This window comes from Zalophus californianus, chromosome X, assembly GCF_009762305.2.
Source record: "Zalophus californianus isolate mZalCal1 chromosome X, mZalCal1.pri.v2, whole genome shotgun sequence".
Classification (NCBI taxonomy): domain Eukaryota; kingdom Metazoa; phylum Chordata; class Mammalia; order Carnivora; family Otariidae; genus Zalophus; species Zalophus californianus.
Window position 1 is genome coordinate 5,566,426 of NC_045612.1, and position 27,830 is coordinate 5,594,255.

General features: G+C 47.2%; 1 protein-coding gene across 2 annotated transcripts in view; it reads right to left on the reverse strand.

Moving 5' to 3' along the window:
- AFF2 (AF4/FMR2 family member 2) overlaps positions 1 to 27,830 on the reverse strand; it is a 310,627-nt gene that overhangs the window by 21,801 nt on the left and 260,996 nt on the right. For both annotated transcript variants that reach the window (XM_035725812.1, XM_035725811.1), the window contains 7 exons: positions 18,406 to 18,565; positions 15,593 to 16,597; positions 13,997 to 14,118; positions 10,144 to 10,366; positions 4,913 to 5,208; positions 4,300 to 4,363; positions 785 to 921 (listed from right to left, as the gene is read on the reverse strand). In XM_035725812.1, coding sequence (XP_035581705.1) covers positions 785 to 921; positions 4,300 to 4,363; positions 4,913 to 5,208; positions 10,144 to 10,366; positions 13,997 to 14,118; positions 15,593 to 16,597; positions 18,406 to 18,565 — 2,007 coding nt within the window. The remainder of the gene's footprint in view (positions 1 to 784; positions 922 to 4,299; positions 4,364 to 4,912; positions 5,209 to 10,143; positions 10,367 to 13,996; positions 14,119 to 15,592; positions 16,598 to 18,405; positions 18,566 to 27,830) is intronic.

Below are 27,830 nucleotides of genomic sequence, written 5' to 3' on the forward strand. Positions count from 1 at the left end.
CATCCAGCAAATGATGGTGCTTTTCCACTCTTAAGAGGTGGAATCAATCATTTTACAAATATCTGCACCTTACTGGAAAATACAACAGTGGGCATTTCTTCTCTTTCCCCTTCTTCCAGGAATTTTTCTGATTACTCACAAATTCTACGCCACCAACACCAAGGGCAGGCCAGGTAATTTCATTTCAAATGCAGATGAGACCGATAATCTGTGCAGTTAATATGCCGGGCTCCTATTCTCATCCTCTGATCTTTACCCCTCCCCCTCCTACCACCTTGTCTATTTCCCTGAAATTACAGACACAGGGGAAGTTCACTGCACACCTGCGGCCCTCAACCCCAACTTTGTATTGGAACAGAGGCCCCTCCTTTTTAATAACCAAGGCAGAAATTCTGAGAAAACATGGTTCATAACAGAAATCCCGATGGCGCCACCTTCCTTGAATTATAAAACTGCACTCTGAAAAGGCAAGTGTCAATGCCAAATGGTGAAATTACTATACTTTACTTCCACCCACTACGTTTCCATTTTAATTTTATGAATATTGCAAATTATAACACTCACATTATAACCTCTGAAGGGGATAATTTATAAAAGCAGTGTCCATCAATTATAAATTTTCCATGACATTAATAAAATGGCAAGAACTAATTATGATGACTTCTAAGAAGAAGATGTGTAGGACAAACCATTAGTAGGAGGAAATGATATTTTTAAAAAACATAGCAGCTTCTAATTACGACTGAAATGAGCTTAGGAAGATGGCTGCAGAAAGGCCATTAACCTGAGGAGCTCCACAGTCTCGGAGTACATGGTATACGGAGACTTGGCTTCCAGAGGGTCGCGTTCCATTGCATTGCCACATTCGGTGAAGGACAGGGCTGCGTCGGCATAATTCACGGCTTTGCCAAATTTCTCGAACTGAAACAGGAAGATGACTCGTCACCATGATATTGCCTCTTTTCTGCCTCATATAAACGGGTGGGTCTCAATCCCGGGGCCTTTTTGCACCCCTCCCCCAGGGTACGTTGGGCAACGACTGGAGATATCGGGGGTCGTTGGCACGAGGGACGAGTTGGCAGAGGCCAGAGATGTTGCTAAACACCCCACAAGGCACAGGACAACCCCGGGCAGTGAGAAATACCCGGCCCAAGATGCCAAGAGTGCCGAGGTTGAGAAACCCCGATGGAGAAGGGGGGGGAGGTCAGTGTGTGAATTTGTATCGACAGTGACATAGCTGATTTAAGGTTCTATTGTCATGACCCCAAGGCTGGTAGAGAAGAGAAAAATGCAGCCAAGGTATCGTGTATGGTGGTGGTATGATCATGTATTTGTGGTCCTGTTGCTGGTGTGATTATTTTGGGGGGGATCAGAATGCAAATCATGCCGTGACTAGTTTCTATTCGCTGAATTGACTAGACTGGGCATTGTGGTGTCCTATGGACAGAGCTGCTGGTGGAACTCTGCTTTTCATAGGCCTCATGGACAACTTCCGTCTGCAGTCTTTGTGAGCACATCAACCCCACCCCCAGGGGAAGAGTAAAAAATGGATGCTATTGTCATGACAAATGTGAAGCTTCCATGTGACTGTTGACAATAATCACATCACTTTCATTGTAAATGATGGTCTGCAATAGTGTGTCAAAAAGCCAAAAAATATAGCACTACTAAATATTTTAGTTTAGCAAAATTTTATTGCAAAAGGTTTTAGCCCTGATAATGGTCATGATTAAACTGACTTAGACATACTGATTTCTTTTTTATGTGTAATGAATATTATATATGACACTTTTATAGTGAGTATTTTATAACAGTATTTAATGTTTTCAATTTTTGATAGCTGGATATAAGAATTCCACTTATACAGAATTTTATGTAAAAAGAACCAATATAATGCAGATTTAGCTATTTTAATTTTCTTGTATACCTTTTATCAAAATATTTTCTTGCAACTGTGAAGGTTTCAATTCTCAAAATGGCAGAGTAGCTGTCTCTAGCAAAGGATTAAGTACGACTATAAAATGATGAGTTACAGGTCCTACAGAACTGCTATTGTAAATGACTCTCTTTATAATAAATGTTCTGCAGCTTTTATATACTGCAGGAATTCTGCAGTTTCCTTACTATAAGCTGTTGTGGAAGAATATTGTTCTCAACCAAATTCAAAGTGATTTTATGAAAACCTATGTGTGTGTATGCAAACTATCTCCTTCTTCTCATGCCTCACCCGATTATTTCCTTAGGTAATTTGGCTCTGACTGTCTTGTGGGGAAATTAATCTTTATATCCTGATTTTTCAAAGTGACTTTTCACTCACAAACCCACAGCTGGAAGGTTTCTTAAAGATCTCCTAGACCGAACCTCTCTTTTTCCAAAAGGAGAAACTGAAGTCCAGAGAGATGTATACTTGGCCATTGTGCCAAATGGTGGCCAGGTCATACCCTGGTCCCGGGGCCTCGGTTTTCCCATCCATAAAACAAGGGGCTCGAACTACAAGGGGGCCTTCTGGCCTCTAAATGAGTGTTTCTCAACCTTTGTTTCCATCATCACCACCTCCCGCCGGGGCCCCTGTGGGAGCTATTTGAGATATTTTTTTCACACACCTCCACCGAAACATAAAGACCAAAAACATACTCAACCTCTCTTCATGTCTTGTGGCCTGGAAGGTCACGCACCATTGCAACGTCTGACTTTTTTTACTTTAGCCCCCCAAACTGGTTTTTGCCCCCATGGGGGGGATGGAATATCCCCAAATGAGAATGCATTTTCTAAATGGCTTAGACCAAAAGTGATTTGGGGGGTACACATAAACACGACCCTGGAAGGTACAGAGTGATGCTGGGTCTTAATCCTATGTACGTATCTCTGTGGCTCTGATTTTTCTCAGTTCTTCCGAACCTCTCCTACATGGTCTCACGTGCGTGCCCCACTCCATGAGCCCGCAGACCAGCCTGTCAAGGGAACGTTTATGTGCTCCCTTGCCCCGATTTTGAAGGGTCAACTCCAGAGCCCTTCTGTGGTGCTGCAGAGTTGAGGATATGCAGAGCAAACCAGGTGGTCTTCAAGCCAGCAGCACTGCCTTCCAAATCTCTGGCTGCCCATACGACGGTCATGGGCATAGTCTCCCTAGCATCTCCAGCGGAGCAGGCACCCAGCCTGCCTTGTCATTTTTGTCTGCAGGAGCAGGGGACAGTAGCTTTCAAAAGGACAGTTCCCACCACAGAAAGGTTAGCTGTAGACAATACCTAATACCCGAGCAATGTGGACCGCGGTGGGAAAATGACAGAAAGTAGGGAAGCAGCAGATGCAGATATAAGTCACAAGTCACAGTGCAGGGGCTGTCGAAGAATGCTAACAGAGCCCTGCCAGTGTCCAACATCGCGGGCCAGCTAAGCCCCGGATGGACACACTGCCATGATGGGAGGATACTGGTTGTTTTTGGTTTTTGTTTTTGTTTTTTTCTTAACATAACGGAGTTGAACTGATACCTCTAAATGTGCTGGGGTTCAGTCAAAGGTGAGGACCCTGAATTGAGGCACTGCCCTTCTCTGGGGGCAGTGAAGAGTGTTAATACCCTTGCCTGGGTCCCCGTCTCAGAAATTCTGATTCCATCTGTCTGTGGTAAGGCTTAGGCATCGGGTTCGTTTTAAAGCTCCCCGAGTAACTGTGACATGTGGTTGAGACCCCCCATTAGGAGAAGCAATCAGGACAACTCAACATGCTGAGCTCATCATTGGTCTAGGTGGCCAAGACCCTTGGAGGCAGCGGGGCGGTGTGTCCTTGGAACTCCAGATGACAGAACTTCCTTTCTTTGTGTAGGGTCCTAGCCTGGCTGTGGGCCTCATTCGGAAACATGTAATCAGTGCAGCACGGAGCTGCGTTTTTTCTACACACCTGGGTTTCCCAAAGCCATTTTTTGAGTCCACCTGACCAGCTCTCAACAACCTTCTCTCTGCCCACACCGGTCCTGATTTACTGGAACCAATGGGAGTTCCCACTTTCTCCAGGGCAGTTTCAAGAGTCATCTCAAATCCACTCGAAAGCCAACAACAGTATATGGCATTTAAGTTTGGGCAAGGGGACGTTAGGGCAAGGGGAAGAAGAGCGAGGACATGAATGAGGGCAGGGAGACACGCTGCCAAGAACTTGGGAATTCTGGTGTAAGGAATGAACCAGCCCCAATCGGCCTATGTCAGCGGAGCGAAGAGGAAGTTGGACTCATTTGTAAGGTGACTTCTTTGTTTTCCTTCAAAGCATGACACCTTAATGGGAGGAAAGCAATGAGAGGGAAAAACCTACCAGTGCATCAGCTTTGTGCTTCAGCTTCTTAGCCTCTTGCATGTAATAATCAGCATTGTGAACCCTAAGGAAATAAAATGGGCTCTTTCAGCAACCAAAGGTTCATCTTTTTAATGAAAGACTGAAGAGCCACAAATGGTTTTGCTATAAATCCATTCCAATGCAATGCCCTCAAAAGGGCAGGTGAACGCTATCGTTCATAGAATAACCAACCTTGCAATAAGCCCGGAAGTGTAATGTGAAGTGCATACTGGTCCATTGGGATCGTTAACTGTCCCCTCCAACCCAACCATTCCACTGTCCAAACAGCCCGTGGACCCCAACGAACCTAGCTGCTTCTGGCACACTGTTCAATCTGAGGACACGGATAAGAAAGGGGGCCAAAGGAACCTAGAATTAAGCACCTGTCTTTGGAAATGGTACCCGAGCTCCATGATAAAAATGGGCCAAAGACATTTCTCGGTGTGGACAAGGGGGTGTGTGGGGAGGAGGGGCTGCCGCTGAGGTTTTACTTTGGGTGGCCTGCGTGTGGTGCTAGAAAAGCCATCCTGCCTGCACCCACCCCCATGCACCGCTCCCACACCGCGTCCATGATGATCTGGGGACAACATACGAGTCGTCAAAAGTGAGCTTGGGTCTCCGGACACTGGTGGTGCTGCTGGACAGAAGGGGCAGGGCTGCCCAGGACGCCATCTCCAGGTGACTGCTGTCCATGAGGCCGGTAGTGATGGTAGAGGTGATGGTGGAGATGGTTGTCGTAGTGGCTGTGGTAGTGGCTGTGGCAGTGGCGGTCGCGGTGGCCGTGACAGTGGCAGTGACAATGGCAGTAGCAGTAACAGTGGCAGTGGCAACAGCTGTGTTGGTAACCGTGATGGTGGCAGAGGGTGTCTTTTTTGGAGTGTCTCCATCCTGGGAAAAAGGACAAAGAGCTGCCATAAGGTCTGGACTCTTAGAATGTCTTTTCATATATACTTTGAATGTCAAGCACAGTAGGAAACAAGGCAAGAGAAAGAACAATGCACACAGCTTGAGAATAAACAGGTGACCCTGGTAGATCACCAGCTTTTGTTCTGTGATGATACCAACCACCAAGCTAGTCAGGCGCCGTGATTACATAAGCCCCATTATCCCATCAAGACAGCCATTGGCAGATCTCATCGGGGACGTGGGTGGAGAGTGGGGGAAAGGAGAGAAAGACAGAGGGGGAAGGACAATGAAGACAGAGCAAGGGTAAGGGTGAGGGTAGGTGATGGAGAGAAAGCAAGAGAGGTGACCCTGAAACAGCCCAGAAACTTTCACGAGGGTAAATAAGGTACTCCAGTCACTCTGCAAAATGCCATAATCCAGTGCAGCAAACCAGGCCCTATACCCTGGGACCAAGGCTGAAGCTGCCCTTTTGTTCACTGAGGCCTTGACTGATGTCTGGCTAAGTGAACGTCATATGAGTGCCTCCTCATTTTGAAGTCTTGGGATGGTGAAAGCTCATTTTGACCAGATCAAAAACCAAATGGGCAAGAGATTTCTGGGTTTCACTCTGAACTGTCATTGCCATGGAAGGAGTGGAATCAAGCTGAAGAAACTAGGTGGCAAGATTTGTACTTCTGTGACAGTATGTGTCAGGAGCCCATGGTAGACTCGGCCCTCCCCACCTGGCAATGGTGGCATGATCCTGACTGTTCTATCTCTGACCATGCTTGCCATGGGACCTCCTCCTCCTTCTGCTTGTCTGAGTTGGTATCTCTCTAAGTTTGGTATCTCCCAAGGTGCATTCCTCAGGTCTCTTCTTTCCTGACCTTAACAGGATTTGCCAATCCCGTATGTGCTGGGGCAGATTTGACAATATGTGGATCACTGCCAAAAGGAAACCTCCACCTTACCCTCTCTCTAAAGCTCCAGATGTGCGGTGATCACCTCTGGCTCATTATCACCAAGATGGCCCATTAGGCCCTCAAATTGCCCTGAAACCAAATTGATAACCAAACCAGTTCCCTCTTTCTGTTAACGGTGGGATGGTCTTCCCTTGTCACCAAGGCTAGAGTTCTCCATGGCAGTAAGGGCACTGTGGTCATCCCTGGGCTAGGAGCATTGGAACCAGTGTACTCCCCACCTTGCCTTCCATCTGAGCTGCTCTGCTTTAATCAGCTCTGTATATTGAAGTGCTGTAAATTCCTTCATTTCAAAAAATGATAATGATCCTAAAACTCTTTTGAAAAGAGCTTCAAAATAAAGTGAATTTCACTGCTCTATTTCATCCTTAATTTCTTCCTCTCCATTACCCTTATCCAATCCATTACAAAGTCCTATTCATTGCAACTCCCCACCATTTCTCAAATCTGTGCCTTCCTTGTCTGATGCCTCCAAGTGTGGGCCCTCGTAGCTTCTGACTTAGACCATCAGCCTCCTGGCTGGACCCCCGACCTTGGAGCCAGCTTTTCCAATCCACTCTCAATCTGCTGCTGGCGTGCCAGAGCTTCTCCCACAAAGCTCCATGCATTTTACTGCCTTGCATCCAAAGGCAAACTCAAGGCTGAGCTCCTTTGCTGGCCCGTGAGGTCCTCCCTGATCCGGCTTCAGCTTTCCACTTGATCTCCTGCTACTCATTCCCACGGACCTTCCCCAAGTCTGAACACATCCTGTCTTCTTCACTTTCCTGCTTTGGTTCATGTGGAGTCTTAGAGTTGAAAGAACCTTCCCTTCGTCACTTTTCCTTTTTCACCTTGCGATAATTTGCTCCACTTTTTAATTAAAAAAAAAACTGCGGGGGTGCCTGGGTGGCTCCGTTGTTAAGCTTCTGCCTTCGGCTCAGGTCATGATCCCACGGTCCTGGGATCGAGCCCCGCATCGGGTTCCCTGCTCTGCGGGAAGCCTGCATCTCCCTCTCCCACTCCCCCTGCTTGTGTTCCCTCTCTCGCTGTGTCTCTCTCTGTCAAATAAATAAATAAATAATCTTTTAAAAAAATTGTGGTAAAATACATACGACTAGCTTCTTTCACTCAGCATCAAGTCCTCAAGGTTCATCCACGTTGTAGCACGTGTCAGAATGTCCTTCCCTTTTAAGGCTGAAGAATATTCCATTGTATGGACAGATCACAGTTTGTTTAACCTCCTCCCTTCATTTTTAAACTGTCCTCACCTACTAAGGCCCAGCTCAACAAATGCCTTCTCCTCCAGGAAAACCACCTTATATGTCCACAGCCAGAAGTACTTTATTTTTATTTTATTTTATTTTTTTCAAAGATTTTATTTATTCATTTGCGAGAGAGACAGAGAGAGAACAAGCAGGGGAGAGGCAGAGGGAGAAGCAGACTCCCTGCTGAGCAAGGAGCCCGATGTGGGACTCGATCCCAGGACCCTGGGATCACGACCCGAGCCAGAGGCAGACGCCTAACCATCTGAGCCACCCAGGCGCCCAGCCAGAAGTACTTTAATCCTCCCTGGTCCCTTCAGAGATTGAAGTCTGTCTCAATCCCTCTCTGTGACACCAACCACCAGCCATTTCATATTGTAGTTCTTTGAGCACATGTCTCATTGCTTATCTTATAATGAGAACTGTCAACACTGGCACCATCTCTGATTTCTGACATCGCTGCACCACCCCATCCCCCCACCCCACAGCCTCATGCTCCCAGTAATTTGCTGACTGCGTGCACTCCTACCTGCCTTAGTCAAAAGGGTCAGTTTAAAAATAGAGGTCACATGTGAACATTTCTTATGTCCAAGCAAGTCTATCTTTTCCACTTTATCCTGGATCTTCTGATTATCAAAACTTCTTACCACCAAGAACTCACTGAGAGAAATGTGGTGAGAAGCTATCCATCTAACAATTGTTATGATGGATAGGGAGAAAATGGTTGACAAATCATCATGGATTTTATTCAACCCAAACACATAAATACATCGAAGCCTTCTAAAAGTCCATGTTTCTACTGCCAAAGCCAGATGGGCCGGACAAAACAGTGGAGTCAGCCCAAGATGGTCCCTCTTGTCTCTATGGTCAAGATATGTGACAAGGACCCCAAAGCACCTCATCCACTGCGCACATGGCACTGATGTCAGTCCTGGCACATCTGACCTGAAATGGCTGCATTCAGCCATGATCATGCAAGTTATATAAACGCGTCCTCCGTCCGTGCTCAGCCGTCCACTGAATCAATGAAACAAGACTTCACACAAAAGTGGAATACTGTGAGAGCACAATACTGAAAACACTTTGGGAGCTGGAAGGAGCCTTATAGTTCATCCGGTCAAATCCACTCATTTTATGGACTCAGAGCACTTTCGTAATTTGCCCAAGGCCACAGAAAACCTACTGCAGTTTTAGCACTATGCACCAAGCCTCTTAACTCCCAGGCTAGGGCAAAAATGTACCCGTCTTCCAGCTTTCACATTTATGAAAAGAAGGGGCAATGGGTAGTCAGTCATGGGAGCCTCTCATGGAAGACTCCAGTGAATTCCTTAAGGAGGGCAATCCATTTCTAGGTGCAGATGGAACCATATTATCAGGTTTCCCTAGCAGCTTTTAACTCTTGTAGAAATGACTTCACAGATTCTTGTAAGCATCACCATTGTCATGATCACAACTGTATTAAGCACCTAAGTCTTTGGGACAATATACCAGGCACTGTACAAAGAGAATCGTCTAGGTCTGGCATATGCCCTCCCAAAGCTCGCAATAGAAAAGAGAACCAGTTGGAGTTTACCATATTAATTACATTCAGTATGAAAAATACGATTGGTAGTATAATTACTGTTTTGAATAGAGGGTTTAATTTCTAACAAGGTCAGCATTTTTAAATGTGAATGCAAATATTATGTAGGCACATGTACGCACGTGCACACAAAATTTCATATGGAAAATGACTATTTTACAGTAGCACAATTTCTCTATACCAGCATTGAAATTTGCCTAGATATATGCGTGCCATGCCAGTCATCTCAGATGATGGAGGACTCTACGTTGGAGTCCTTCAAGCTCAGAGGCCTCGTGGCTTTTCATGGAGTGGTAAATGGGCACGTTTGGTCCAGGGTCTACCAGGCTGGCATCAAGATATTCGAAAGCTCATTGATTTTCCCGTATTTGCTTTTTTACATTATCCTTAAAGGAGACTAGATGCATACGGGTGCTACATCTGCATATACATGCATTTACATGGAAAAACAGATGCATTTGTCATTAGTATTCACTGGTGACACTTTGCCTGTGGCTTCTGCGCTTCAGGTACCTATACCCGAAACAGATGGAAAGACCGCGCGGATGTGAAAAGTGATACAAAGTCTCCATTTTCTACGCTAATGGAGCAGCAGTGCTGAAAATACAAAGGGCTGAGTAATCCTTTAGTTGTGCTTAGAACCACAATTGTATAATTTTTAGCAACAGATTCACCTTTTAAGTTCCATCCTTTTGAGTCACTATTTTAAACACAATTCACACCTGCTAAGCTGGGTGGTGGGAAGATGCAACTGGGAGTTGCAGCTCCAATCCAGTGACCTTGAGCAATCCCACCCCATCCATTGGTTCTTTCATTCACTAAATGATCAGTGCCTACGCCCCGTGCTCAATCAGTATTTTGTGTGTCCCCACCGCCGAGATATGAAAGTATTGGACCAAAGGATGTCCAAAGCCCCAAGTCTCCGCATAATAATCTGCTGGGAGAAGTAAGGCTGGAATGAAAAATTCATCCTACATTAGAACAACTGAGGTTTGAAATAATGGAGAGTTTGCATATTTCTGTACACTGTTCTCTCTGCTTCTTCCTCCCATCCCCCCGCAACCACATCTGGTTAGACAAGCTGGGGCAACCTGTTTATACCTGATGATTATAGTATTTCTTCTGAGATGCTTACATTTACGGATATCCCTTTGAAAGTAGCACAGAATTTGCCTTCACTCCTCTTCGGTTTGGTAGAGGTGATCTGTCCGATCATAGGGATGTTTTTGTCTTGACCAAAGGGACCACTGCTGCCACTGATGTTTCTGCGGCGTGGAGGGTCCTCCGGCAGTGGGGAAAGTGGAGGAGGAAACAGCTTTTCTTCTTTCCTTCTGTTTGCTCTCCGGGATGAACTGTTTCTGTGTAAACAAAAAGCATAGGGTGTCACAAAATTTTGTTGCTCTCTCGTGATTTTTCCCATGATGCGGGTACTTCCAACTTAAGTACTATTTTAGTTGATGGCCCTTTAGCTATGGTGAAGAGTATATATAAAAATGCATGTAGACATAGATATCTATAGAGAGAGCTATAAATAAATGCAAATATATGTATCCAAGAATAAACACATGTCTTTGAAGCAGAACTCCGTGGTAAATGTAACTGTCTAATGGAGGGTGCTACAGTGTGATATTTGCAACCTTTCAAGATTCCTCTTAATTAGATTTTTATGGAAAATCCAATGCAGACTTTAATCCCGTCATTTTTTAGGATGGTTCCTACTTATTTTGCCCTAGGACTTAACTGCATAATCACACAATAAATGGTACAATAAACAACTAGCAGAGGGATATTTTCTTAAGAAATATTATGCTTGTACATTACTTAGCTATCAATAACACACTAAATATTTTGTGACACATCATGAGCCGTATGTCCAACATGTTCTAGGCCCACGCCAAGGCATAAGAAGCCCCTGACCTTACGCTGTTATACTGGAGTACTGATGTGCTCCTCTTTACGGAACCCATTTGAAAACTATTTTGTCATATTGCCACAAGACATCTGTAGTCCTAGAAGTACTCCCGTGCTTTCAGACTGATTTATCTGCCCATTAAATGGGCACCATCAAAGAGACAGAGACTTCGGATAAAACAGAACAACTAAAACCTTATGCTAGCTGCTTAACATGGTAATTGGGTCATGGATTTTCATTTTAGTTACTGTCTTAGCCTAATCAATGAAGATTACTTGAATTTTAATCTTTTCTTAGACAACTAATATTGCACTGTGCAGCCATTTACTTTCCATGATTATTGACTACAATTTTCAATAGCAAATTAAGTCAACAAGAATATATGTTTTCCTCTTTGTCAATTTCAGTCAGGGTCTAGAAATATAGATTTACAATTTCTTAAGGCAACAAATCAAAGATGAACAAGCATTCAAGTGGTCTGGTTTCCTGAGATGGCAGAAGTCAGTGCAACTCCTTGTTCCCTTCCACTGTGTTGCCCAAATTTGCCAACTGTAATAGTATTTGCCATATTCTCTATCTTTTGTTTCATAAATGTGGCTCTATGTCAAGTTTTGTCAAGCAGCAAAATATTTAAAAACAGTAACTGTTTCTGCCATTACCTTAATTAGTTACGATTAATCAAAAAATATTTGCCAATGGATTTTAAAAATTGCTTTGACACGCAGAACCACTTTAAGATAACTGTGATACTCGATTAAAGAATGGGGAACATCTGGATTAAGACTCATGCCCATGAGGAAGCTCCACAAACATCAGCCCCCACTAAGTGTGATCATTACGGAGACATCAGACTTCTGGGAATTTGTATAGAGGGATGTCAAGCATTGCTGGGGCGTCTATGGGAGGTGAATGGTTCATTAGCTACAGCCACTCCTCCGCTACTTGAGCTGCATCTGATTTGCTATTGGCCACGACAGTCGTGCTTGGCCTTCCCATCTGCCACTGTACACAGAACACTGCACACAGTCCAGCACATTCTGTGCCGTGGGCACCGGTCACCTGGGTCCCTTTCCATCTGTTTGGTAGTGAGCTGGAACCATGGGGCCTTTAATAACTTCCAGGGAGCATTTTCTAGAGATCACTCTATCACTGTTAGGGCTTCTTATTACGAGAACAGGTTTTGCCACTTTGGGCACCTCTTGTAGGCCAAGGGGGACAGCAGACAAGAGGTGTGTCACTACCACCACCCAATGCGTCAGAGGCCCTGCTGATGGTTCAAGCTCCCGAGGAGGTGTGTGTGTGGGGGGGAGGGGTGGGCCTCAGTGGGGCCCTCCTGTTGGATGGCGGGGAACTGCAGCAGTCATAGTCTGGCGTGGCATTCTTTGCTGGGTTTAGAACATTCATTTAGAAAAGTGAATGTCTCATACAAATTTCCAAGGATTTGGTTTGGAGGGTCAACAAGGCACAAAGGAGCAGACAGAACTTGAGGAGATGGTTCCCAGGAGAAGAGCCCTGAGAGGCCAGTCCTCCCTTCCTTCTCTCTCTCTCTCTCTCTCTCTCTCTCTCTCTCTCTCTCTCTCGGCTCTGGAGATTTTTCCACAGACCTGGGTTTGTTTGATGAGCCTTAGAATCAGCTCCAGGCCCTTCCTGAATGATAAACGCTACTAGGTAAACACTGCATTCCTAACGACTACAAAAGCAGAAAGACTGTAAAGACCATGAGTTAGCAACACCATTTTATGAACACACTCAAATTATCAGACGTTTATTTAAAACTTGGTTGTGTCTCTTCCACGAGATGGGAGAATTGGCGGGTTGCTGGGCTGCTTAGGGAGGCTAGCATCAGAGGCTGATGGTTGCGGCAATGCCTCCTGCCCTTTCCTTGTGCCTTCGGGTGGCCTGAATAGGTCACAGCCTGGGAACTGGGGAGCTCTGGCCACCACAGCCATGCCATTTCAGTCTGTCCTCCAGGGAAGGAGGAGGGCCGTGGAAAGACCATCCTTGATCACCGGGGGAAGGGGCATGCTTCCCCACAGGCCTGGCTCACTCAGGGGTAAAGAGGTCAGCTTGCCCCATTGGAAAGTTTGCTCGTCCTGAGAACTCCAAGTATGCCAAGGGATGTTTCAGAGCAACGTTATACCAGACGCACCATATAAAGAGCCATGGGTCCTCAGGGAGAAGGGCAGCTCGAGGCCCCAAGCTCCTTATTATACCAAGTAGATATAGTGGTAATTGGTCTTTTCCTACCTTTCATCTCAAAACAATAAGGATCTCAACAACTATGAGCTGAAAACTTATTTCCGACATCTTATCTGTGGCAGATTGATACTGTATCACTGATGTGAAACAGTAATCTGTGAAATCAATTGTTAGCAGCAGTTAGCCAGATTGCCTCTCTGCTCTGGGCTGCTAATAGGCTCCCAAACTGGTCTTTGATGGAAGTAATCTCTAGTGTTGAATGAATTTATGGCAATAATTATCCAGACGGAATAGTTCCAGTAGCTGACCGTTAGTTAAGTGATATTTCTAAGATGCAAGAACTTGGTCACAACCCTTGGTAGCAACAGAGCCCAGGACTTCTCCAGGGAAGGCTGGGGCCATCTGAGTGAGGAGGTCTCCTGCCTGACTCTGGCACTTTATGCAAAGAGGTGCACACAACGGCCCCGGGGGACGGCAGCTCCCAGATGTCCCCTCTCTCCAGCCTCCTCAAACATGTCACTCCCCTGGCTTCTCAGGAGGTCAGGATGGACCTACTAGTCCTCAGGCTCTGTATTCAGGTTACAGAATGGCACCAAAGAGGAAGCAGCAGCTGGGTCATCGTGCAAAGCCTGCTTTCATCACCATCAAAACCGGAAGTTGCCCAGAAGCAGATGATCTGGGTGCTGTCCCATTTTAATTCCTTCACACCTTTTACTCTTCCCTTGGTGCTAAAAGGTCATTTTGGCCGAACTTACAAGCTTGGAGGACCTCTGAAACAGGACACAACCCCCCCCGCCACCAAAAGGTTTCCTTTGAGATTTCTGGGGGGGGGGGGTCCGAAAAATCGAAGTGTCATACAAAGACAGGGCAGACTCACTCTCTAGCCTGGGGAGGCTTGTGGGGTGGGGCAGGTGAGATGCAGGGGGGCAGCAGGCAAATAGTGGTGGCCTCCTCCAGGCGTTGCTTCTTCTCAGGGATTTTCTCTGTGATCTCTGTTGGCTTTAACGGGAAGAAAAATACAGAGCTTGAAATACATGGCACATGCAGACATTGAAAAACCATGAGCAAGGTAGACAGTTTGCTTCTATTTTAACTTCTAGATTAGCCAGGGGAGTTAAATGCGCACCTTTGCTCAGACAGAAAAGCAATCAGCCAAGAAGCTTACATTTGAGCGAGTTGAGCTGCGCTATGAACCTCTGATTAAAGATTGGGTGCCACAGGAATCTCCTACCAAAAGTAAAGAGAACCTATCATTTTCAGACCCTTCTTCCATCAACAACGTCCCCACAGATGAGTAGCGGAGAAACTAACACCGCAACTCTAACATGGCACGAGGCTGGGCAAACAGCACGGGGATCGTGGGTTACATATAAAGGTCACTTATACAATCAACGATCGTGGGTTACATATAAAGGTCACTTACACAATCAACATGGCAGGCGATAAATCATGTGTAAGACATGCCTTTGCATGTGCCGGTTCTAAAGGGATGCTTTTGCCCCTGGATGCCCGCTGTCATCTTGAAGAGCAGGAAAGCAGTAAGAGGGCAAGAGCCCCAGACTTCCTATGGCAGCCACTAAAAGTAGGATTACTCAAGTATCACCATGAGATGATGTTACTCTAAAAACCTGCCCTGAGATCTGGAGATACAACAGAGTGAGCCTAATGTATTTGAAATGGAAGAGGCCATTCTGGGTTTCCCCTTCTGACAATAGTTTTCTGTTTGTTTGTTTTTTTTTTTTTTTTAAGTAATCGCTACACCCCACATGGAGCTCGAACTCATGACGCCGAGATTAAGTGTTGCATGCTCCACTGACTGAGCCAGCCAGGCGTCCCTGCCCTTCTGGTGATAGTTTGTAGCCCTGGAATTTAGCCCTAACCTCTTGCAGGTGAGGTTTCCACCAGTCGGGCCCACCACACAGCTCAGGGGACCCAGCAGGCTGGGCAGACTGTGTGTCCGCTAGGAGCTGGGAGCATCAAAGTGTAACTGGGGTGCGGGGATGCCAACGTGTGTCCGGAGAAATTAACAAGGCCCAGGGGACGCGCGCTGAGCCCTTGGGAGCACCTGGGTGCCCTGCTGCTGCCAGGGTGGGGACTGTGAGGTGTGGCCCCGTGAGTCCATGAAAACAGGGGTGGCTTAAGGAGCCGATCCCAGGGACTGGCTGCCTGGGGAAGGCAACTGTCTCCACAGTCTTCTTTCCTACACATCATAATCCCCCATGTGCCATTTCAGATACTCTTCACATTGGCTGACAAACCCTGAGCATTCCCAACACTTCCTCCCTGGTCACGTCAAATACCGCCTCTCCCATGGAAAGCATCATTGCCCTCACCAGAGACTGCAATCCCTTGTCATTAGCCTCCTTGCACATGAGACTCAAGATCAGGTTCGCCAACACAGAGCCGCTGCTCATGATCCCTCAGCAGACCATGGTGGGGCGGAGGTGGGGGGGGGAGAGGGGGGACAGCTTACCTTGTGCTTACGCTTGCCCTTAGGGACGGGTTTTTCGGTGGCTGCAGCAGTGGTCTGGCGCTTGGGCTTGGACGCAGTCTCCTTGTGGTCCGGCTTGGCTGGCGCTGCTTGCACTGAGTGGTGGCCAGGCACTCTAGACAGCAGGTCAAGGTCAATCTTCACCCAGAGATTTTTCAGGTTCTCATGGTCTCGTAGAGGGGACAGCAGCTCAGTTTGCATGACAGGGATGGGTGAAAATGCTGGCTCCTCACCACTGGTGGTTAGGCTGTTGTTGCTGCTGCTGACCAAGGAGCTGAGGGTCAGGCTGGCACCACAGGCTTCCTTGGATTTGGCAGTATTGCCCCCCGGAGCAATGCAGGGAGGCAGCACTTTGATCTGCAGGGTCTCTTCCTGATCTGTGTTGGAATCGGACGTGGACGAATCCGTTTCGATGAATTCCCGGGACTTTGGCACGATCTTGCCAGGCCCTCTGTACTTCTTTTTCTCGGCAGGCAAGGGAACGTTTGGCCTCGGTTCCTTCCTAGGGACTGGTTTGTGGGCAGTGGCCTTGTTGCGGCCTCTTGGTGGGTCAGGAAGCTCCACGCTTTCTTTTTCTTTGGGGGTGCTGCTGGTAATATTTGGTTTGGGCCAGGTAAACTCGTCAATGCTGGTGTTCTTCTCGACTTTTTTGGGCTGTTTTTTTCCAATTGTCCTTTGAGACGCTGTCTCAATAGTTGTTGACAACTTATGCTTCAAAGCCTTTGTTTCTGGAGTTTTCTGGGTCGGCCGTGGACGGGCTTTCTCCCTGATAAGACTGAGGAGAGGCCTCTCTTTGGGTTCAGCCAGGACCTGGCTGGGGGTTGTCTTCACTTTGACCTGGACTTCCATTGGCTGGATGACTGGAGGAGGCACAGAAACCGTCTCCATGGGTGTTTCATTTTGGCCACAAATAAACGACTTGTTCTGGGATGTCACTTTGTTAAGCCATTTATCCAACTGCCACTTGTTGGTTGAGGGTGGCTCAGGCTGCAGATGAGAGACAATGGTAAGAGTGAATCTCACATCTTGGAAAAATCTGGAAGGACCCTCCATACATGGAGTGCTGATAAAAGCTGTGAATGTTAAGTGCCCAGTCACACATTTAGAGACCCACGCACAGAATCTAAAATCATCAAATTACGCAGAGAGACAAATACTCTGCAAACCAGCCCCGATCTACTTATTTCAACAAACTTCCACTCCTCTTCTGAAAACAGTTTCCACTCTGGCCAGGAAGGAAAGAATTATTCACAGAGAGTTTTCCCAGAGGGTGGGCATGGAGGCCTGGCCGGGAAACCTGTTCCCAAAATCCTTTGGTGGGACTCATTGCTCAACCTCTCACCAGGAGGCAGAGGTAATGATCTCGGGTCCTGAAAAGCAATGTGAGCGTGCCTCGAGTGTAATTCAAAAGGAAAGACTTTCTATTCGCCAAAGTGCCAGTGTCTCCTCTATGATGCTGTAATTCACTGCAAAAAAGAACAGCCTTTTCTATTTGTACTGAAGGATGAAAAGATTTGACTTCCCCCAAACCAGCGCACTTTCCTCAGTGTATGGGCAATAACCAATTTATGGGGACATGCGTGCAGACATTAGTGTCCGCTGTTAAGCCGCGGATATGATGCGTACAATTCAGGTGCTTGATTCCCAACTCTGAATTCTGCCTGTTGAACTAAAAGAGCCATCATTTTTATTACAACTGCTCTTCTTTTGAAAGCCAATCAGCTGAGGCTTATGGCGCCAGCCGATAGAGGGTGACAGAATTAAAAACACTTGAGTAGCTGTGAGTCCGGCGCACACAGGGCAATGGCAGGCAAGGGTCGGGGACATCGTGTCGGCTGGCGCTGCTGGTTAGGGGCACCGGCTCTGCGGTGCACAGACCCCGGTTTCAGCCCTGGCTCGACCACTGTCTGCCTGGGAGATCTTGGGAAATTTCTCTCTTAACTTCTCAGAACCTTATTCTCTAGTTCATAAAATGGGGATAGTAACAGCAAGGACCCCAGAGAAGTGTTACAAGGATAACATGAAAAAGTGCAGGTCAGGAGCTTCTCATGGTGCCCAGCCCAGGGCCCACGTCCAAGCAGTGTTGGCTGCGATTAGTAGCCAGATTGGCGCTACTGCATTCCCCAGTGTTCCTTTCCGATGACTACAAACAAGTGTGCATGGAGCCCCGGGAGGGATCTGCCTGCCATACAGGGTGTAGGCTCGGGGGCGCCAAGGGGTCATTCTGGACTCAGAGAGGATGGGAGGGAAAGAGCACATTGTTTTTTATCTCAAAAGTGTAATTTGGGCATCTTAGGGTATTAGGTATTTGCATGAATTATTATCAAATACATTTGGAGGATGCAAATCAAAATTTGAAAAAAAATTCATCCCATTTCTTGGGTCTTCCTTGCCAAGTGGCAACTCATTATTCAACCTGGAGTCAGGGGTGGTGTCCCCAGGGCCAGAAGTGGGTCTGGTTGACTGGTTCTGTCAAAAGAGAAGTTGCTGGCCTGGTTATTACTCTTGCACATTTACACATGAGGAAGCTGGAGGCTCAGAGGAGCTCAGTGAGTCACACAGCAAGGAATGTCCGTATTTTAGGGACTGTGCACACATATGTTTTAGAGGGAAAAAAATGCTATCAGATACCCAGATACTTTCCTAAAATATTTATTGCTTTGCGCGCACGCGCGCGCGCGTGTGTGTGTGTGTGTGTGTGTGCGCGCGCGCGCGCGCGTGCACTGGGAGGGCCACCCGCCCGGGGTGACAGGTGACAGGCAAATTGTGCTCGCAGCCCCCGCCCCTTCACCCACCTCTGGAGTGGCCGCGCGAGGCGCCTCATTGGATTCGCTGTCAGTGGTGCTGCTTTCAGTGTCTGAGTCTGACTCGGAGCTGCTCTCAGAGTCACTGGAGCTGCCAGATCCCCCGCTGGCTGGCACCACAGCTGGGGGCTGCGGTGTGGCCAGGAGTGGGCTGAAAGAAAAATGACATCATCCATTGCCTCATTTTGTCTCACATCAGTGGGCCAAGGGCCCCCCGTGCAGCATCAGGGCCTGTGATCTGTCAAGTAGAGGCAGAGTGGAGCACACCGTCCCATTCTATAGATAGGAAATTGAGGCTCAGGAGGCCCCGCGAGTTGCTGGAGGTCAAACGTTTCGTTAGAACCAGGCCTGCATGGGGCCAAGTTCCTTGGGTTCCAGGACACCACCTCCCCTCTCATGAAAGCCTAGCATCCCACATTCCACATGAACACTTTAAGCCAAGGGTGCTCGCCTTCTGGACACAGACACAGATACCACAGACCGCCGCACAGCCTTAGATTCTTAACCGTCCCATGCTTTTTTGGTTAAGCTAAGTTTTCGTTTTCTATCGCCATCTTGTTCAGAAACCCAGAGGTTTGTCACGGGCCTGTGATCTCAGCTGTACACACGGTATAGTCCTCACCTCACCAAGGAGGGGTGAATTCAACCCCCCTTTTAATCGGAGGAAACTGAGGTCTGTCGGGAGAGAGGCTGTTGGAGAAGTGAGCTGGGGGCTCCAAGGGCAGGGACTGTGAGAAGCATTTTCACTGCCGGGTGCCCAGCACCCAGCCCCGAGGGGACCAGAGTCACATTTCTTAGCCTTGTGCACCCTGATTTTTGTAAACTCTTTGTAAAACTCTTACCGGGAGGTATGATCATAAGGGACCAAGCAAGTCTAATGATTGATTTCAAATTTGTAAAGCTGATCAAGCAAAGCATTTGAAAATTGACACCACTTGCCACTCTGCCTTTATTGATAATCAATAGTCTTCCTTACTAATCGTTTGCTCCCCGTGCCTGTAACAAATCATCCCCACTGCCTCCTGGCATGTCGGGTGACATCCTCGCCCCCTGTCCTCGGGCTCACTGTGAGAAGTGGGGCTCCAGCCTCAGGGGGTGGGGAGGACTCTCATCTCCCCCCCGCCCCATCTCAGCAGCCCAATCCCCTCTTTGGAGGTAAGTTCAACGGTGGCGAGGCCGGGCTCCCCCACCCCCAGCTCATTCGGGAAAGTACAGTCCTCGTCCAGGAGGGCACCTCATCGTGCGGTCCCACCTTCAATCTGGAGCGAGAGGGACCCCAAGGACCCCTCTGCCCAAGACTCTGGAGGCACAGAGCATTATTCCTTGCCTGCCCCCACCCCACCCCCTCCGCAGCACCCGTTTCTCTGCCCGTTGAGCTGGAGCCACACTGAGCGGCTGCCTGGGAAGGAACAGGATCCTCTTTAAGCCAGCACGGGCCCCTTGTCAGTCGCTATCCAATGCAGAGAGCCTTTTCATTCCATGTGCCTTGCCTCCCTGAAGGCTGCCCTTTTAATCTCCCAGGTAGGTATTTTCTTTCATATAGCAAAGCTCATTTTAAAATGCTATCTGCTAAGTAAATGCTATCTGAAAGTACATTTCTCTGCCAAATACACCAAGAGATTAGGAGAAGCAGAGGAAATAGGGGACTGTATCCCCTGGGAAAGCGTGCGTGCGTGCGCGCGTGCGTGTGCGTGTGCGTGTGTGTGTGTGTGTGTGTGTGTGTTACGTCCCTGACAGTGGGGGCAGGGACCTACAACCCAGTGCTCTCCTTCCCTGCGTTCTTTTGCAGGTCTCTCCTTAATGGCACTCCATATTTATGCAAAGTACCTCTAAATCTAATCAATTGTTTTTGTCTTTGGTTACTAAATAAAGACTGAGGGGACAGATTTAATGTGACCAATCCAGACATTATGCTAACTTGGCCTCGATTCCCCCCAAGTAACATTTCAGGTCCAGCATGGAGAAGCTGCAGCCCTGAGCTGACTGGCTGCCGGACGGAGATAAAATCAAACTCATGCTCACATTTATGATTTGCCAAGTGAAAAGCGGCTTTCTAGTTTTCTTTCATATCTGTGCATTAATGTCTGGCTTCTCATAAGACTCCGCTTATCCTAATGTTACTAAACTCGAGTCTGGGTTTACTCTGGAATATTTCTGGAGAGAGTTTCCATTTACTGGCTCATTGTTGAGCAACTGCTGTAGGAAACAAAACAATCCCAGGGATTATTCCCCTAAAACTGAATGCACTGAGGGGATACACATAAAGCACAGATGTTTTATTTCCCAGAATAAAGTTACTCATCAGCTACACCACAATAAAGCTTCACGGACTTAGTTGCAAACTTGTGTATGTGCGCGTTTGTACATACACAGGTGTTCCTTATCCAAAGCCCTTTAGAGGGGAGAATTCTGATGTTCAGATTTTTTAATTTTAACAATGTGAATATACCACATATATATAATACCGCAAGGGGGATCTGGGGAAGGATCCCTTAATAAAACTCACTAATATTGCTACAGTAACATTAACAGTAAGAGGTCGGGTTCTGTCATGAAATGAGTTTGTCTCAAAGTTCCGGAAAATGACAGCTCCCAGGACTTTTCCAATTTCAGAATTGTGATTAAGGGATTGTGGATGTGGACAGAAACCACATATGAAAAACGGACTATATATGTACAAGTAAACATAAAGACTCTTTCAAACCTCAGAGTGACCTTGACTGAGACCCAATAAAATGAGACCTAAAATTATTTTCCCTAAGACGTCTTACAGCTAAATCTCTTGCTGTTCTCAGGAAGGACCCCACGGCCAGTCAATATGGACAATGTCCCCTTAAGGGAGACTAGTGTAGAAAGAACAGGAAGAGGCTCACAGCTTTTCATACCCGCCCCGATGAACACGGATGCTTGGGGATGAGAGGGAAGGTGGACTTGAATTCAGAGAGGGTACTAAGAGGACTCCAACTGGGGGTGAAGGACTTGAGCATCTTAATGAGAAAGAATTGCTTTCTCTGGGCAGTTGCACAGTTGGAAACAGGGAGGGAATAACAGTTGCTTAAAATGGAAGCAAAATTGCTCTCCCCGGTACCTCCCTCTGCCTCTATTTTCCATCTGCTGTTCCTGGGCTTGCTGGAGAATCGGGCTGCACCCAGCCTGCGGAGGAATGTAAGCCACATATTTGAGTCTGTCTGACCCTCACTTCCTCTGGGCCCACCTTGCACTCAGCAGTAAAAGCATCAGTATGGGAATGACTGGCCAAGGACCACATTCTTGGCTAGAATCCACGGTGGAACGTTCGAGTGGGCAAATCATCAGAGTATTTCACTTACAGGTCTTCACTGAGACCTGTTAGCTGTTCAGCTAGTTAAATCCTCCCTTCTGCTACATTTATTTTCATACATCGCCAATTTATTTTCCGGATATATATTAAAGTGGCTACGAGTAAAGCTAGCCCACGCGACACTTGGTTCTGCCTAGGAGATGAGGGAGTAATGTGCAATTTACACATTCTTCATTCACCAAACTGTATTAGAATTATTTCCCATGCACCACTTCCTCTCGTATTTTAACCAACTGCTTTTTAAAAGAATGCTAGTGGTTACAACAAAGATAACGTGTTGTATTAAAAATCATTAACATGGGCGCCTGGGTGGCTCAGTCGGTTGAGCGACTGCCTTCAGCTCAGGTCGTGATCCTGGAGTCCCGGGATCGAGTCCCGCGTCGGGCTCCCTGCTCAGCGGGGAGTCTGCTTCTCCCTCTGATCCTCTCCCCTCTCATGTTCTCTCTCTATCTCATTCTCTCTCAAATAAATAAATAAAATCTTAAAAAAAATCATTAACATTCGACATATTAAACCATCTACTCCATAGTCTGTAAATATTACAATCGTGCTCTGTGACTTCACCCCAGTGTAATAAAACTCCTCAAAGGACCCACATTTGTAGGAACTTAGAAGTCAGTGGCTCAACCTTTTCAGAGATCCGATTCCGCTATTGTGTTCATCAGCGTGAGTTGTCTTCAGTGAGTAGTGAAAGCTCGTTTTAACCCCAGCCCCAATTAGTAGGTCCTCATGGTCAGGGGCCAGACGGAGGGCAAAGGAGCCGGCTTGGCAAGTCAAAGACCCTAGTGGGGAAATCCAGGACTAGGAAGGGGATCCAAGAGCAGGCCAGTGGGAGGGAAGTTTGGGAGGCATTTACAATGCCTCGTCTGGGCAGGGTTAGCCCTGGTGGGGAAGGCTTCAGCATACCGGGGGAGAAAGGTCGGTTTTGCGTGGTAGTCCAGGCACCTGAATCTCTAGACACGACAGTCTCTCTCTGTTTACACTGACCGGGCCTCTTCTGCAATAAAGGGGCTCAGTTTGCGATACCAGAAGATAAGAGTGTCAGAAAGCCTTATGAAGGAACCGGGACGACTTTGCCTGGAGAAGATTCTGGGGCAGGGAGGGAGGAGGTTCAGATGATGACGGTCTTCAAAAACCCAGAAGGTCTGTCCTGTGTGAAAGGGGGTGGCCTTGTTCCGAGGGCTTTACCTCCCAAGGTAAAATTGGGACCAACGAGCTAGAGATCTAGTCGGGAAGATCGCACCTCAACATCAGGAAAGACTTAAAAATCTACAGCTGGGGCCCCTGGGTGGCTTAGTTAGTTACGCACCTGACTCTTGACTTTGGCTCAGGTCACAATCGAAAGATGGCGAAATCAAGCCCGTATCGAGCTCCGCTCTAGGCGTGGAGCCTGCTTAAGATTCTCTCTTTTTCTCCCCCTGCCCCTCCCTCCTTCTCCCTCTCTCAAAAAAGAAAAAGGCTACATCTGGCCCCAGAAGGAAGCCAAGGCTTTGTAGGCCAGTGAGCTCAATGCCTTTAGATGACCAGATAGCCAGCAACAGAGAACATGGTAGACAGATTGCTACCGTGGGTCCCAAGTGGGGTTGGATGATCATTAATGTATTTTCCAGCTCAAAGATTCTGATCCTTATGTACAGTGTATAAAGGATTGTGAGGGGGACTCTTTAGGACCCTAGAGGGAGCGTGTGGGGACATGTCTGTACAATCCAGTCTGCTCCTTAAGGCAGCTCTGCAATGACCTGCTCTTGGCAACACTTTATCAGTCACAGAGCTCTTGTGTGAGCCTCAGAGGATTAAGGCTGAATTTCTGTAGGGCTATTTTATAAATCAGACTTTTCACTAATTCAGATTAACAGCCTCCAGAGAGCCAAACATCTGCATCAGTGCTGATTCTAATCCTAATTTAACTGTAAATTCCTTTTTCAGGAGATAAACAGGGATGATGAATTGGCCATTCTGCTCAATCAAGCTGTGTGGGCATCAAGAAAGAAAGGCTCCAGAATGGATGACAACTCTGTGGTGGGAAGCGTACACGGGAAGTGTCCGACAAGCCAGCCCCGATGTATTGATCTTGGCAACATATTTGGCACATGACCAGGATGTGCCAAAGGCATGTAGCAGGAGATGCTTGATGGGGAGTCCTGTATTAAACCCTTGTCTTTAGTTGAGACTTGTATGAATTTCATCAACATGACCCTTTTCCAGTTTTATAGGGATCAAACGTCTGTCTACCAGATAATTTGAAATGCTTCCATATTTGAAGTCATCATTAAGTTGTAAAGGGATGGCCCCGGGGCAAAGGAATCAACATTTATTGCTGATTTTACCTCTCGTCCTCATTCTCCTCTCTGAACTCTGGGTTCCAGAATTGGAACAAAGATCTGCCTCATCATGCTAAGCCACTGGAGGCAGATACTCTGAACCCTGGACCTATCCCAGCCAGGGGGTAGGAGGAATCCATTTTTAGTCTATCAGTAGTTTTGACATGTATCCCCCCCCACCCCCAGGAAATCCATTTAGCCCCCTTATCCAATAGAAAGCGCACGAAGAAGCATAATACATAAAGCAGATAGAGGCAGAGTTGTCCTTGTGGAAACAGGGATTGGGCAGAAAGGAGGGAGAAGGTGTTACCAGCAGCATGTCCTCCTCCCTGGGGTGGCCCCCAAACACAGCTTGGAAGTAAAATGCTTCGTATTATCGCCAGCAACTCAGGATCAAGTGTCTTGTGTGTTAATGCACTAACCCTTTGATGAGCAGATAAGCGAATCACCGTCCAGTTGTAATTTGGGCTACGCTGGAGATAATCTTTGTCCAACATGTGCACACTGGATATCTGCTCCTTTGTCTGATCCTGATGTTTGAAATGGGATCGGCCCAACTTATTTGTAAGGAGTAATAAGGAGATGCACACCTATCCACTCACACTCATTTTCATGGGCAAGTTACTGAACGTGACATTGTTTAAAGTCCTGACTAAAGAGATCCGTGATTGGCAAAATAACGACTCCCCCAAGGATGTCCCCATCCTAAGCCCTAGAACCTATGAATATGGCACCTCACGTGGCAAAAGGGATTTTGCCAATAGGAATATACTCAGGATTTGAGATGGCGAGATGATCCTGGATAATCTGGGCGGCCCCAAGGTAATCACAGGGTCTCTGGGAGCCAGAGCTCAGTGCCGGGAAGGCACTAGGAGGTTACCCCCGTAGCAGTGGGCAATGAACTTCCAGAGAAGCTGCAAGTCGATCATTTGGAACTTTCAGAAGAACTGGAAATGACCAGCTTCTCACACGTCTCGATCACCAGCAGTTAGTGCCTTTTTGTCCTAACTTACCCGACACCTGCTTCCTTTCTGAGGTGATACTGATGAGTGATTTTGGCAATGGCTTTTCATAATTACATTTGATTTGCAACCAGTCATGGTTTGGTTAGGCTTTTTCTTTTTAATGATTTATTTATTTTTTTATTTTACAGAGAGAGAGCGGGAGGGGCAGGGGCAGGGGCAAGGGAGAGGGAGAGAGAGAATCCTAGGCAGGCCCTACCCAGCATGGAGCCCAACACGGGGCTTGATATCACGACCCTGAGCTCTTGACCTGACCGAAACTAAGAGTCGGACACTTAATGACTGAGCCCCCCGGGTGTCCCTTGGTTAGCCTATTGGGGACTGACCAGCCCCAGGCCCTTGTCTTCTTTTCCTGCCTGTGGCCTGTCTCCAGTTTCAGTCTATTTCACACATCTAAATAGCTATGTTTCCTCTTCTGTATTTTTTTTTTTAATTTTAAAGATCTAATTGGCTAATAAGATTCATGAACTCAGGCAGCAACCCATCTAGTCAACAGAGGAGAGCTCCCTCCCCTACTAGTTTTAAAGAGGTAGTTTCAATCTAGTGGGAAGAAGATGGGATTGGAAGTCAGATGATCTCTTGTCACCTTGGATACTTAAGCACTTAACATAGGGTTTCTGATTCCTCATCTGTGAAATGGGTCTAGTATATCACATAGGCTATAAGAGGACCGAGTGAGTGCATTTAGGTGAGACTTCTCAAATGTTAGTGTACACACGACTCAGCGGGAGGCTCATTAACACGCAGCCTCAGATTTGCTAGGCCTGGATGGGAGCCCAAGTCCTGCGTTTCTAACGCACCGCCAGGTGAGGCTGATATTCCTGGCCAGTGGGCCACGTGGAGAGGAGTGAGACTAAAACCTACATGGGCTATTCAGACATAAGCTGCTGGGGCAAAACATAAGTTGAATTTGTAACTGAGGGCGAAAACACACTTTTGAGATCAACTGTGGGTTTTATGTTTCCATAATTATTCTGCCTTCCTTTAGCAACAAATTGGAACACCCTATGCCGTTTTAAATCTAATTGGGCAATTGTGGCTGAACAGGTGGTATCAGATTCCTTCTGAGAAGCTTACTACGTTCCCGAGGCTACCTGCCTGCACCAGTGGTTGGCCAAAAGCACGACTGTTTCCTCTGAACGTGGCCTGTGGCTCACTACGAGGCTCAAAGGCAGCTTTGAGCAGTGGGACACTCTTACTACTTCCAGAATACTGAGACTTAGTACCAAACAATGTCAAGGTGAAAAATAGTTTTGAGGATACTAGGGGACAAAATTCAATGTGCAGTTTCAAAGAAATGAAAAAAACCAAACCCAAACCAAGGCACCTGGCTTTCGTCTAACACCGTCTACGGGGAGACAGCACCATGGAGGTGCCAGTGTGCTCCTAGTAAGGCTGGTCAGCCCTGGCTAATGGGCCAGTGACGTCTTGAGAGCATCACCCTTTGCATTTGGGAGAATACAGTGGCATTTACATTCTTCTGGAAATAATTAAAAGCCACACAGGCTTTTCTGCTACCGGTCAGAGCTGCTTCCATCAAACAGCTAAACATGTGGCACAAAATCATAGCCAGCCCCAAGTGTTTTTGTCCCTTTTGCCTTTAAAGTGCATTGACAAAAATGGAAGCAAGGGAGAGAACGAAGGCAGGTAAGTGGCTGTGGACGCCAACTCCCGTGAGCCCCGCTCTCCACCAGAGCAGAGAATGAAAGATTCGCATTCACAAGGAATGCAGAGAGGGCCGGACGCCAGGAATCTCTAACAAGGTCTAAGCCTTCCAACAAAGAGTTCCATCAGTCAGTCACAAATCCGACGTGGAGGAGGGTATGTACTTTGTGTGCCTTAAACCTGGAAGCCACTTCCATGCAGGACTCTCCTCACTGTATGCACAGAACTGGTCTGGAGATGGGCACGAGAGCCTGGGCAGTAGATGGGCTGAAGGTGTTAGGAGAATACAAAGCAGGCTGGAGATAGGCTCAGAGCCGCTCAGCACAGGCCTCTGCCTTTTTCCTTGCTTGATGGCTTCTTCCTGCTGCCCATCATGCTTAGAGCTGCCTCTTGATTTGGAAGTGGGCATCCCTCTTCCAATCTCTCCCTAGACTACATTTCTTCTTTGATGTCTCTCAATGCCAATCTCCTTCTCAGTATTGTCTGCTCCCCTTCATGTCTGATTTGTTACCTGATGTATCACAGACACTTGATTTAGAGGGTAAGCTTCTACGGCCAGAGGCTTTAACAACCACACACACACACACACACACACACACACACACACACACACACACACACACACTCTCTGTAAATGCTTCGTGAACCTAAGACACCCTAGAGTAATGCCCTAAATAAGTCTTCTCTATAGATCCCAGGGAAGAGGGTCCCTGGGTACCTCCACTGCCTATTGTCTATGTCTCGATGGTCCCAATAGCATACTGTCATCATTGGAACAACAAGACCAAAATATTTTTTAACTGCACAGCACTTGATAATGTTCTAGCATTTTCACTCCCGTGACCTCATTTGGTTGCTAAAAGAACAGTGAGTGGGGGGGGGGTACAACAGGTATCCTCGCCACCTTGGCCACGAAGCTCCAGAGCCTCTAAGCCAGAGTCATGAGGTTGGGGTCTGAGGGGGGGTTTCACCAGGCTACTGTGACTATTTTGGCAACACCAAGTCGGCTCGAGGAAATGAAAGCAATCGGGGAGCCACTACAAAACTCACCCTCATCATCATACCGAA